At 31.6% G+C, this 13655-nt stretch overlaps 1 protein-coding gene across 1 annotated transcript; it reads right to left on the bottom strand.

Moving 5' to 3' along the window:
• Positions 1-7836: 7836 nt before the first annotated feature.
• HELRODRAFT_80054 (hypothetical protein) lies at positions 7837-11642 on the bottom strand (the record flags this gene model as incomplete). The annotated part of the gene is made up of 3 exons (XM_009020138.1): positions 7837-8057; positions 11302-11388; positions 11597-11642. 3 exons carry the CDS (start codon positions 11640-11642, stop codon positions 7837-7839), a joined length of 354 nt encoding a protein of 117 aa, XP_009018386.1.
• Between the last annotated feature and the right edge of the window lie 2013 nt (positions 11643-13655).

Below are 13655 nucleotides of genomic sequence, written 5' to 3'. Positions count from 1 at the left end.
ACTGTTGTTGTTGTTATTATTATTATTTTACAATCACTTATATGCGGACAGGTAGGTAGATAAACTGCCGTCATGTAGAACCTCATGGCGAAAAAATTATTTATGGCTCTTTTGTTGATAACAATAAAAATAATAATAATAATAAAAATAATTATATTAATAATTATAATAAAAATATAATAAATATGATAATAACAATATAATAACAATAATAATAATGATAAAAACAGCAATAGCAATGCAGTTTCGTATTAAAATCGTAATACTCAAAAAGATAAAAAAACCTATATAGACAGACTTGCATACATACATACATGCATACATACATGCATACATACATACATACATACATACATGCATACATACATGCATACATACATACACACATACATACACACATACATACATACACGCACACACACATACATACATACAAACAAACATACATACAAACATACAGATAAATATTCATCAATCAATAATTCATCTATACCCTAATAAAATATCACGAAAACAGTCATTGTATATTGTGTGTACGCCAATTTACCTGTCTGTCAGACGAACCATATTTTTTTTTCTGTATGCTTGTTTGTATGTTTGTATATATGTTGTTTGTTTGTATGAATGTTTGTATGTCTGTCTGTATGTATGTTTGTTTGTATGTATGTATGTATGTATGTATGTATGTATGTATGTATGTATGTATGTATGTATGTATGTATGTATGTATGTATGTATGTATGTATGTATGTATGTATGTATGTGAGTGTATGTTTATTTGTATTCACTAACGCATGTGTGTATGTTTGTACGTGCCTACATTGGGCAAAAAATATATAGACATTATCATAGTCGTCGTCATCGTCTTGGGGCTAATCGTCAGTGTAACATGTTTACTCTCGTCATCAGCAGATCGTCACCAGGGTCATCATCATTAAGGCTTTCGCCATCATCATTGTCAGTCGTCAATGTTTCTTTTTTTATCAAGTCTTCGTCGTCATCATCATCTTGTCATCGTCATCCTTCCTATCTTTTCATCAAATCAAGTTTTATCATCATCATTATCATAATGATTATAGTAATAGTAATAGTAATGATAATAATAATAATAACAATGATGATATAACAATAAGATGATCGGTTGCTACCAGTATAAACAACGAGCTGAAAATGCATGAAGCAGTTCAGTTAATGTATATACATATAAACATACATACAAACATACATATAAACATACATACACACAAACAAACATACACAAACATACTTGCTTATATGCATATATGTTTACATAAACACATATACACACGCATACACACACCTATATACGATAATTCAAAACATAAACACATAAATATTTTTTTAACAAAAACAAAAACATTCACATATTACTTTTAAACGGTTTCACGGCTTTTACGCGAGCAGACGCACACACACAATCACACACACGCACGCGCACACACACAATCACACACACGCACGCACACACACGCACGCACACATTCACACACACATAAATATTCATCGTTAAACATCCTAGCGAATTTTTTCTATACATACCAACAGACGGAAAATAAACACACTTTAACATGTTCCATGCTCTACACTGATACAAATATATACATAAATATGCATGTTTGTGTGTGTGAGTGTGTTTGTCTGTGAGTGAGTGTGTTTGTCTGTGAGTGTGCGTGTGTGTGTGTGTAAGCATGATAAGCCCGAAATAAATTACAAATAAGTGTTATTCATTTCTTTCTTGCTGACGTCCTAACGGGTTCAATAATAACACTGACATATAAAAAAAATATTTTTTTTCTTTTTTTTCAGTAAGTGGATGTATTTCTAGTTAGTGTTAATGTTAACACGCTGCTTTCAAATCTGTAATTCGTTTTTTTTGTATCACATCACTTTCATCACTTATCGCAACGGCTATACTCATCATACGGTCATTAGAGTTCCATCAGTAAGTTTGATAGTCAAGAAATGTCATTTCATTGCAAATGAGTTGTAAATAATATTTTAAAACGTTGTCATTTCTCATTTAAAGTTAAAACAAAACGTGTTGGTTGAAATTGCATATAAAGTTTATGAAAGAGGCTTGAGTGTTTTGCAGTGCTTAACTTCTAGGACATCAATCCCATTGCAGAAACCATCAGTAATGTGTAAGCATAGCACTCCTCCACTGTTCCTGGTAGCGTGATTCCATTAAAGCGATTTCCTGGCTACAGACTTCCCACATCACGTTCACCACTGACTGTGCCAAGTCATTCAGGGAATCAAGAAGATGAATTTTAAAAAAGTCCTACATCTCACATCCTGGAATGCATTGGAAGTAGTTACTATACTTATTAACTTACGAAAAATTGGCAACAACAGATTCGAGTACTTCTTATGTCCCAAGATCTTTAGGAGAAAAAAAATCACGTTTGCCAGCTTAACGAGAATGAAAATAAAACTACTACTACTACTACTACTACTACTACTGCTACTACTACTACTACTACTACTACTACTACTACTACTACTACTACTACTACTACTACTATAGCTACAATTACTACTACTTCTACTGCTGCTGCTGTTACTGCTACCACTACTTGTCAGTACCGTTGCAACTACTACATTTTCTACTATTTCTGCTACTCCTGCTACTATTATTACGGCGATTATTATTATTACCATTATTGCTTTCATTATTATTATCATTAATATTATTATTATTATTGATATGAACGGCGTTGAAAGACAATGATAAATAGATAGGCAGTTGATTGAGCAGGAGGGAGAAAGAGGGAGAGAGAGGAAGAGAGAGAAAAAGAGCAGAAAATGAAATAAAAATAAAAACACACAAGTAAAATAAAAATATATATAGAAAAAAATTGGCAAGAGCAAATGAAAAGAAAGAAAGAAAGAGAGAGAGAGAGAGAGAGAGAGAGAAGGAAAGACAGAGAAAGAAAGCAAATTAAAGATAGAAAACAGAAAGCGAATGATAGAAAAGGAGAACTAAGTGAAGAAATAATAGTAAGAAAAGAATCACCGAATGAGCTGCAAACAGGAAAATATTTTTGAACTCAAGCAGAACAAACAATTTCAGATCGGTGTTGTAACGTAACATGCATTCAATAATTCATTCATTTGTTCATTCATTTGTTCATTCATTTGTTCATTCATTCGTTCGTTCGTACGTTCATTCATACATTCGTTCTTCCATTCATTCGTTTTGTCATTCATTCATTCATTCATTTAAAACCCCTAATTTGAGCTTTTTTTATTCTTTCGTTCTTTTAGTTAATGAGTGGGTGAGTGAGTGAGTGAGTGAGTGAGAGAGAGAGTGAAGAAATGAAAATAAATGCGGAAAGTAAGTGAATGAAAAAGTGAGTCTGCGAATAATTACTCTTACATAAGTGAGTTTAAATTGTTGTACTGGCGTTAAAAGTTGATGCCCACAATCTAATCTTCAAAAAATAAGCAATGGTATTTGCTTGCCGGGTGTTTAAACGTAACGTGTGTATTGGTTTGACTGTTTGCGTATTAGCGGTATAGATGCGTTTCTATTTTAGTGAATACTTTTGTATCTGTCTGTATGTATGTATGTATGTGTATATACATGTATGTGTGTGTATCTATCTGTATGTAATACGTGTTTGTTTGTATGCATGTGTGTGTGTCTATTTGTATGTAAAACATGTATGTATGTGTGTGTGTAACTATTTGTATGTGATATATTTATGTATGTACGTGTGTGTATGAGTGGGTGCGTACGCGCAAGAATATGTACAATATTGTGTACATGTGAGCATACATAATTTTTTGTATTTTATGGATCTGAAAGGGTCTAGCATGGCTAATGTGTTTACATTTATGTCTGCGTAAAATTATTTTGCTGGTGTTTATAATTTCGTGCGTGCAACACAAGTACACATGCACACATGTATATGCACCAACGTACGCTTACACAAACACATACACTCATATGTATATACACAACACACACATACACACACATACATAAACACGTATACAGAAACACATTTATGGATGCTAATAGTGTGTGTGAGTGTCTGTGTTGTTTTGTATTGTTTTATGTATAGAAATGTCTGTGTGTGTGTGTGTACATACATATATATCGATGTTCATGATTTTTGTTTGTTAAGAATCTGTGCGTGAGTGAGAAAAAGATAGAAAGAAAGAGAAAGAAGGGAAGAATGTGCGTGTGTGTGTATTTGTGTGTGTGTGTATTTACGTGTGTGTGTGTGTATGTGTGTGTGTATGTGTGTGTGTGTATGTGTGTGTGTCAGTGAGTGTATGCGTGTGGCTGATGTTGAGCGTGGAAAATTATTTGTAACACCTGCCAATTTTAAATTATGTTTTCTGGGTTCAAATTAAAAAAAAAGTTATATGAGGCGTGGATGGATGGATGGATGAATGGATGGATAGATAAATCTATGTATGGATAAATCTATGTATGTATGGATAAATGAACGAATAAATGAACGAATGAATGAATGAATGAATGAATGAATGAATGAATGAATGAATGAATGAATGAATGAATGAATGAATGAATGAATGAATGAATGAATGAATGAATGAATGAATGAATGAATGAATGAATGAATGAATGAATGAATGAATGAACGAATGAACGAACGAACGAACGAATGAACAAACGAATGAATGAATCTAAGAACAAACAAAAAAATGAACAGACGAACGATAGTACGAATGAATGAGCTAACCTATAGTTCTGAAATGATTGAGATAGCTTAATTAAATAACAAAAGATCGAATGAACGTATTAGCAAACAGTTAAATGGAAGAACAAAGCGATAATTATATTTCAAATGATTATTGCATGGATGTATGTAAGAAAAAAATATGATGATAGTTTGATTGAAGATTAAAGGATTGATTGCGAGAGGAGTTGATAAGGGATGAATGAATGAAGAGACGTATCGCTTGTTGAGAAAATAATTATCTGTATTACACATCAGCCATTTGTCCGTCTGTTGGTTAATATTTCTACACATAATAAAATGAATAATAATAATATTATTATTATTATTATAATGGAATTATAACAATAATATCAATCTCATAGTTCATATCTTGCTTCTGCAATTATTAATATTGAAATTTTCATAAATATTATTGCTTATTTTATTATATTTATTTGTTTGTTCGTTCGTTTGTTTGTTCATTCAATCATTCATTCATTCAATCATTCATTCATTCATTCATTTACTCAATTCAATTCATTCAATCCATTCATTATCGAATGTCTTCATGTTTTAAATCTTACCTTCTTGTAACGATAATAAATTGCTGTTGAATTTTATTATTACATCTATTATTATTAATATTATGAGTATTAGTAGTAGCAGTAGTAGTAGTAGTAGTAGCAGCAGCAGTAGTAGTAGTTAGAGTAGTATTAGTAGTAGCAAAAGTAGTAAAAGTATTATTATTATTATTATTATTATTATTATTATTATTGCTTCTTACTCTTACATAAATTCAACATAGTTATATATATATATATATCGGTTATACAAATGTTGTTTCGTTAAACTCGTTATCGTTGTTATTATTATTGTTGTTGTTGCTATTATTGTTATTATTATTATTGTTGTTGTTGTCACTGTTAGTATTGTTGTCGTTGCTGTTATTTATTGCCATTTAAACTGCTGACTATATAAAAAGAAACCTGTCATACATTTTTTTTCTAACATTTTAAAATACTTATGACTTTTATATTTTTATTCATATTTTTCTTCTTATTATTATTAAATATTTTATTATTGTCGTTGGTCCTGACATTACCATCATTAGCAATAAAAATAGTAGTAGTAGTAGTAAAAGCAGTAGCAGTAGTAGTGTAGTAGTAGTGGCAGTAGTAGTAGTAGGAGTAGCAGTTTTAGTAGTTTTAGCAGTAGTAGTAATAGTAGCAGCAGCAGCAGCATGCTACTACTACTACACCACCCTACACACAGACCCAGACATACACACGCAGACACACACACACACACGCAGACACACACACACGCATATTAATTAACGATTCATCATCTCATTATTAATTCAACTCACATTCAACGAATGCATGCATGCATATCCAAATTCACACGTGCATTTATGTTACATGGCATAATATATAGCATAATCATGGTATAATATGCATATTATATATTAATGATTTCTCTGTGAGTGTGTTTTTATAAATAATTAAATAAATGTTAAAAAACACACACACACACACGGCGCACATGCATCCACGCATCACACACATTGCACGTGATAGTCAGGAATCCGTTCACAGGAACAACATCGCTAGGCGCCTTAACCATTAGGCTACCTCGAAGGACTTACAATTTGTATTAATTAAAACAATTTTTATGATATATAATTTAAACCAACAACCAAACCACCGCCTTACTTGTTAAATTAATACTTTCCGTCACATCCCTACTGGACCCTCCTTGGTAACCCTGCAAGGTCACGTGTTGCTTAGACAATTGCCTAATTTCATCCGGAATAAATCCGCAAAATTTCAAGTTGGGACTTCTTTTTTTGACCACCCTGGCTACGTTAGATGTTATTTCGGTTGGTAGGCAGAGAAGGAAGAGGAGTAAGATAGATGTCACTAAATTTAATTTAAGTGATCGGCTTGATGTTGAAGTTGTTGATGTCGTCCCTGCCAGCGGCTTAATTTTGTTGTAGCTAACCGTGCTGTTGTCATCTCTGGTGTTGTTGTCACCAGAATTGTTGTTATCTCTGGTGTTGTTGATGTCGTCAGTATTGTTGTTGTTGTTGTTGTCATCTGTGTTGTTGTTGTTGTTAAAGGTTTTTATACTGTTATGATTCTCTCTTTTGTTACAGTCGTTGTTGTTGTCTCTGAGAATGTCAAGATCGGTGAACTTGCTGGTGTTAATGTTGCCACAGACACGCATTCTTGTTGTCTGATTGTTTGTTTATTTACAATTATTTTAATGTTCAAAAGATATTTTACTGAAAATATAGTGGCAGTTGTTGTAGCGGTAGTAGTAATTGTTGAAGAAATGGTAGATGCTAATAGTGATAGTAGTAGAAGTTGTATTTTTAGTAGTAGTAGAAGCAGTGTAGTAGTAATAGTAGTAGTAGTAGTAGCAGTAATAGTTGTAGTTGAAGTAGCAGCAGTAACTGAATCAATAGTAGTAGTAGTAATAATAATAACAGTAGTAGTTGTAGTAATAATACTAAAATATTTCAATTACTGGTCTTAATCTACACAGTCGTTGTGTTCTTGCCGTTGAAGGCTCCTATTACCATTTGATATCAGCAATGACTCTAATTAACATCGTTAGGTATTTCTCTAATTGTAGCAGTTAGTAGTTATAGTAAATGGAGCAGCAACAGTAGTTGCAGAAGTAGCGGAAGCAACAGCAGCAGCAGCAGTAGTCGTAGTAGTAGTAGTAGTAGTAGTAGTAGTAGTAGTAGCAGAAGTAATAGTAGAAGTAGTATTATTAGTAGTAGCGATAGTTTAGAAGTTATAGTAGTATTATAATTCAAGTTAGTATCTATACAGATGCTAATAATTGCATCAAATTATCCAAATATTTTCTCTAAAACTGTTAAAAAATGTTCAGTGGAGTTAACACGCCAACTCAGTCAGAAGCCTAAATACATTAAAATAAATTTCCAATTAATTGATGATAACAATAGTAAAATAATTCAATCACGATTAAATAGATTAATCAATTACTTATTCAATTAACAAAAATTAATATTATTATTTTTATCATGATCGCTTACGGAGTCATAAATTCGTTAACAACAAACATACATCTTGCCATGTAAAATTCAACAATATTTGAGCACATATATATATAAATGAAAATATGCATATATAAGTGTGTATGTATGTATGTATACTGCATGATATATACATAAGGCAATATATATATATATGTATATATATTTAAATATATATATATATGTATATACATATATATATATATTCAGGTGTTTCATATTAATGAAATTAATTATTAATATAACCATTTTTATTGATATTATTGTTGCTACTGCTATTGTTTTTGTTGTCATTTTGATTATTATTATTATTGTTTGTTACTGTTTATTATTATTATTATTAATTATTATTATTATTATTATCATTATTAGAGGTATTAAAATGAATGAAATGAGAGAGACATGAGAGTTGAGTGATCAAGCGTGTGTGACGTACGTGAGTGTTTAAGTATGTGTGTTTATGTGTGTGTATGTGTGTGATGTGTATGTGTGTGTGTATGTGTGTGATGTGTGTGTATGTGTGTGATGTGTATGTGTGTGTGTATGTGTGTGATGTGTGTGTATGTGTGTGATGTGTATGTGTGTGTGTATGTGTGTGATGTGTATGTGTGTGTGTATGTGTGTGATGTGTATGTGTGTATGTATGTGTATATATAATATGTGTGTGTGTGTGTGTGTGTTTAAATATGTATACTACTACTTCTACTACTTCTACTTCTATTACTACTACTACTAATACTACTACTACTACTACTAATAATAATAATAATAATAATTATTATTATTATTAAATTTTATTAATAAATAGTATTAATAACACTTATAACAGAGAATAATGCTATCTTGCTATCAAAGATAGTGTTGGAGATTGAAGAATTCGCACAAGTGTATGTATCTTGTTGAGACCTAGACAAGAGAAGAAATATTTGTTTATTCGTTCATCGATTCATCAATTAATCCATTCATTCTTTCATTTATTCGTTCTGTCTTTCATTCATTGGGCCATTTACTTGTTTATTTGCTTTTTGTTCATTCATTCATCCATTCATTCATTCATTCATTCATTCATTCATTCATTCATTCATTCATTCATTCATTCATTCATTCATTCATTCATTCATTCATTCATTCATTCATTCATTCATTCATTCATTCATTCATTCATTCATTCATTCATTCATTCATTCATTCATTCATTCATTCATTCATTCATTCATTCATTCATTCATTCATTCATTCATTCATTCATTCATTCATTCATTCATTCATTCATTCATTCATTCATTCATTCATTCATTCATTCATTCATTCATTCATTCATTCATTCATTCATTCATTCATTCATTCATTCATTCATTCATTCATTCATTCATTCATTCATTTATTTATTCATTCGTTCATTCGTTTTCACGTTTGTCTGTCGGTTTATTAGTTCATATGTACGTGTTTTTCATTCGAACAATCAATCAATTCATCATTCGATCCATCCATCCATTTATCCATTTATTCATTCATTCACTCTTTTCCTCACTCACTCACTCATTCACTCACTCATTCACTCACTCATTCACTCACTCCCTCACTCACTCATGCTCATGCTATGCATGTAGCAGTTCGTTTATTTTTCATGTAAGGACGACAGTTAATAAATTAATCGCATTGTATGTTTGGTATTTCTCTGTTATTTCTGTTTCTTTTGCTCTCCTAGTAGTAGTAGTAGTAGCAGCAGCAACAGCAGTAGCAGCAGCGGCAGTAGTAGTAGTAGTAGCAGTAAAAGTTGTAGTAGTAGTAGTAGTAGTAGTAGTAGTAGTAGCGGTAACAATCTTGGTAATGTTACATACATACACACAAGCGGACTTGCAGAGATACGTACATTTCATTTCAATTCATTCATTCATTCGCCTCTAAAGTCATGTTTGCCAAATTAGAAGCTGATTAATAAATTACAATGACGTTGTTGTAATTATATCGAGAATAATAATAATAATAATAATAATAATTATACTACTACTAATAATAATAATTAATTATTTATGATTATTCGTAATAATGATAAATAGAGAATGAACAGTTCTAACGTAATAGCGGCCCAAGTGTTTCAAGTAAAAAAATGTTAATTCATCCATCACATTTATACACATACATGTGCACGACGACGACGATGATGATAATGATGATGATGACGATGATGATGATGACAGTGATGGTGGTGATGATAATTATAACGATGACGTCATTTTACTATTGGCACCTCCACGCAATCTGGGAATCAAATGCAACATTACGTAATTGCTTGCCACCTAGAACGTACCATTCTTTTTCCAAGTTCATGGTGATGATGACGATAGTAATGACGATGATGATGGTGGCGATAATGATGATGACGAAGATGATGACGACGACGATGATGGTAAGGATGACGATGTATATTATATAGTTGTCTTGCCATACGGGTTAAACTATAAAAATGTTAAAGAAAAAATTTAAAATTTTTTAAATAATATAAAACGACAAAAACAACAACAGTAACAACAATAACATCAACAACAATAACATCAACAACAATAACATCAACAACAATAACATCAACAATAATAACAACATCAACAACAACAGCATCGACGACATCATAGGCACTAATCATTAATGTTTATTCAAATGAACAATGTTCTTAACAAACGAACAATAGATGAAAAATGCCGGCAAATTCAACTGTCAGAAAAGCATTAAAACATTAATAATGTAGGGTTCATTTCTGTTAGTTTTGAGAGACAAACAGAGAGAAAGAGAGAGAGAGAGAAAGAGGGAGAGAGAAAGAGAAATAGACTAGACAGAGAGAAAGAGAGAGACAAACAGACAGAGAGACAGACACAGAGAGAGAGACAGAGAAAGAGAGAGTAGTCTATATGTAACATTGCATGCAAATGCTCATAAATCATATCTCCAATACAATATCAATTGTATCAATAAAACATACAAGGTTCTAAAAAATAGTTCAATACAAGAGTATATACAAGTGTACATACGAAAATACTAAGAGACATACAAAGATACTAATGTATAACCAAGTTAAAAAACGTATATAAAAAATACTAATGTTTATACAAAGATACTAATGTATATACAAAGATACTAATGAATACACAAAGATACTGATGTATATACAAATGTACAATTTTATATAAAAAGGTATGCCAATTTTTTTCACAAAATACAAGAGTATGCATAGCCATTTGCAGACAGACATCCCCTTTCCAAAAGTACGAATCATGAATATATTATGCAGGTGAAGGTAAAAACTATCAAAAGACGAAAAATATTATTCTGAAAGAGAGAGAGGAAGAGAGAGGAAGAAAGAGAGAGAGAGAGAGAGAGAGAGAGAGAGAGACAGAGAGATAAAGAAAAGAGACTAAGATAGTGAGAGGGAGAAATATGAAAAATTATAATCAACTATGCATTCATCCTTTTAATTGATGGCTAGACATGGAAAAAAGCAAATCAAATGACACGAACACACACATACATACGTACATACATACATAAATACATACACACACATATACATACATACATACATTGTATACATAAATATGTAGGTTGCTAGCCAGACAGACAGACTCGATCGAATTCGAAAAAAGTTATTGTTTTGCATTTTTTGTTATTGAATGAAAACGGAATGAAGTATAATATAAATTTACTATTACAAATATCATTAACTAAAAATACATACACATAAATGGATGCATACGTACATACATTGCAAATTACACCTATTTACACATACATGACATTGTACAGAGATACGTACGTACATATGCAAACAGACATACATATGCAAACACATATACACGCATACACACACAAACGCATACATTTCACTAAAATTAGTATTTTACTATGAAACACATCAGTATTTAGAGATTCATTAACATCGGCATACAGAAATTATACTATTTCTCTTTCAGAGACATGATACAACGTTGAAATTATCACCATTAATTACTTCGCTAACATATTCGTGATTCCATGCTCGCTGATTATGTTGAAAATACTACTTCCACTACTAAATTTACACATTAAACATTACTCTTTCAAGCAGTATTTAAGCAATCCGTACTGGCAATAGCTAGTTAGTAAGTGCTGATAGTATTGTAATAGCAGCATTACTGAAAGGCTTATACGTTATTACAATCAAACATTCATCTCATTTTATTTCAACTGCTAAGTCCTTTGTACCAAATTACCTAAAATTAAACATCCACTATGTGTATGCATGTGTGTGTGGGAGCTAGTGTGTGTGTGTGTGTGTGTGTGTGTGTGTGTGTGTGTGTGTGTGTTGTGTGTGTATTTGTGTTTGGGTGCTTACATAAGCAATGAAATGTTTATGTGTGTGTGTGTGTGTGTGTGTGTGTGTGTGTGTGTGTGTGTGTGTGTGTGTGTGTATAGATATGTTGGAAGGAGACCATATTTTATAAAGTATTGCATGAATTCTATAGAATTTAGCTATATGTCGAGCTATGAAAAAAAAATGCGAAAGAAGGAAAGAAAAAAGGAAAATTGTTAAAATAAAGAGAAAAATGAGGAAATGATAGAGAGAGAAAGAGAAAGAGAGAGAGAGAGAGAGAAGGAGACAGAGAAAAGTATTGTGAAAATTTATTTATTCAAAGCACAAGACACATTCATTCATAAAATTCATTCATTCGCACACACGTACATACATATTGCGCACACAGACAGACACACATACATATATATATATATATAATCACATACACACGCACAAACGCAACTTAATTATGAATACTGCACCTGGTTTCATAGGTATTTATACCTGTTCTAATGACATTGTATGCTAGGCTTTGTACGTCTTTGTGCATATATGTGTGTGTATGTATGTGTATGTGTGTGTGTGTGTGTGTATGTATGTGTGTGTGTATGTGTGTGTGTGTATGTGTGTGTTTATTTTAGTATGTTTGTTTGCATGAATTTTTTCAAAACTTGAATGTGAATTGGGATGTATCATATATAAAAATGACATACCATATATACATGTTTGCATGTGTATATTGCATGTTTGTATATCTATATATTTGTATGTTTGTATGTTTAGTATGACTATATATTTGTATGTTTGTATGTTTTGTATGACTATATATTTGTATGTTTAGTATAACTATACATTTGTATGTTTGCCCACGAACAAATGTTTGACCTATGCAAGAAAGCTGACGTGATAAATGACCATGACATAATTTTATTTACATTTCACCAAGAAGACGTTTTGATAATGATGATGATGAAGATGACGACGACGATGGTGATAGTGATGACGACGAGGACGACGACGACGATGATGGTGATGGTGAGGATGCTGATAATGATGGTGAAGATGATGATGGTGGTGGTGGTTTTTATATGATGACAATAATATTGAAGATGATGATGCTGATTGTGATGATGATGATGAAAATATGCTCATGGTTATGAAAATGATAATAAAAAACAATGACGATCAAGCTGATGATAATGCTAACGATGATGTAGTAGTAGTAGAAGCAGTAGTAGTAGCAGCAGTAGTAGTAGTAGCAGTAGTAGTAGTAGCAGTAATAGTGGTAGTAGCAGTTGTAGCAGTAGTAGCAGTAGTAGTAGTAATCGAACGCTTTGTAAATTTTTCATTTACTTCAGTAGATGGAAAGATGCTTGAAGAAAGACAACTCAAATTTCGATGTTGCTATTTTATTAATTCGTTCACTGCTGTAAATATAAATAAATATCATAACGACAAAATTTGAATTTCTTGCATTCACTTTTGCGTGTGCAAGTCAGCTACCGAAACCTAAAAACAAGTATAAAAAAAATTGTCAACA

This window comes from Helobdella robusta (assembly GCF_000326865.2).
Source record: "Helobdella robusta unplaced genomic scaffold HELROscaffold_26, whole genome shotgun sequence".
Lineage (NCBI taxonomy): Eukaryota > Metazoa > Annelida > Clitellata > Rhynchobdellida > Glossiphoniidae > Helobdella > Helobdella robusta.
Note: the sequence above shows the minus strand (reverse complement) of the source record. Positions and strands in the feature narration are given on the sequence as shown.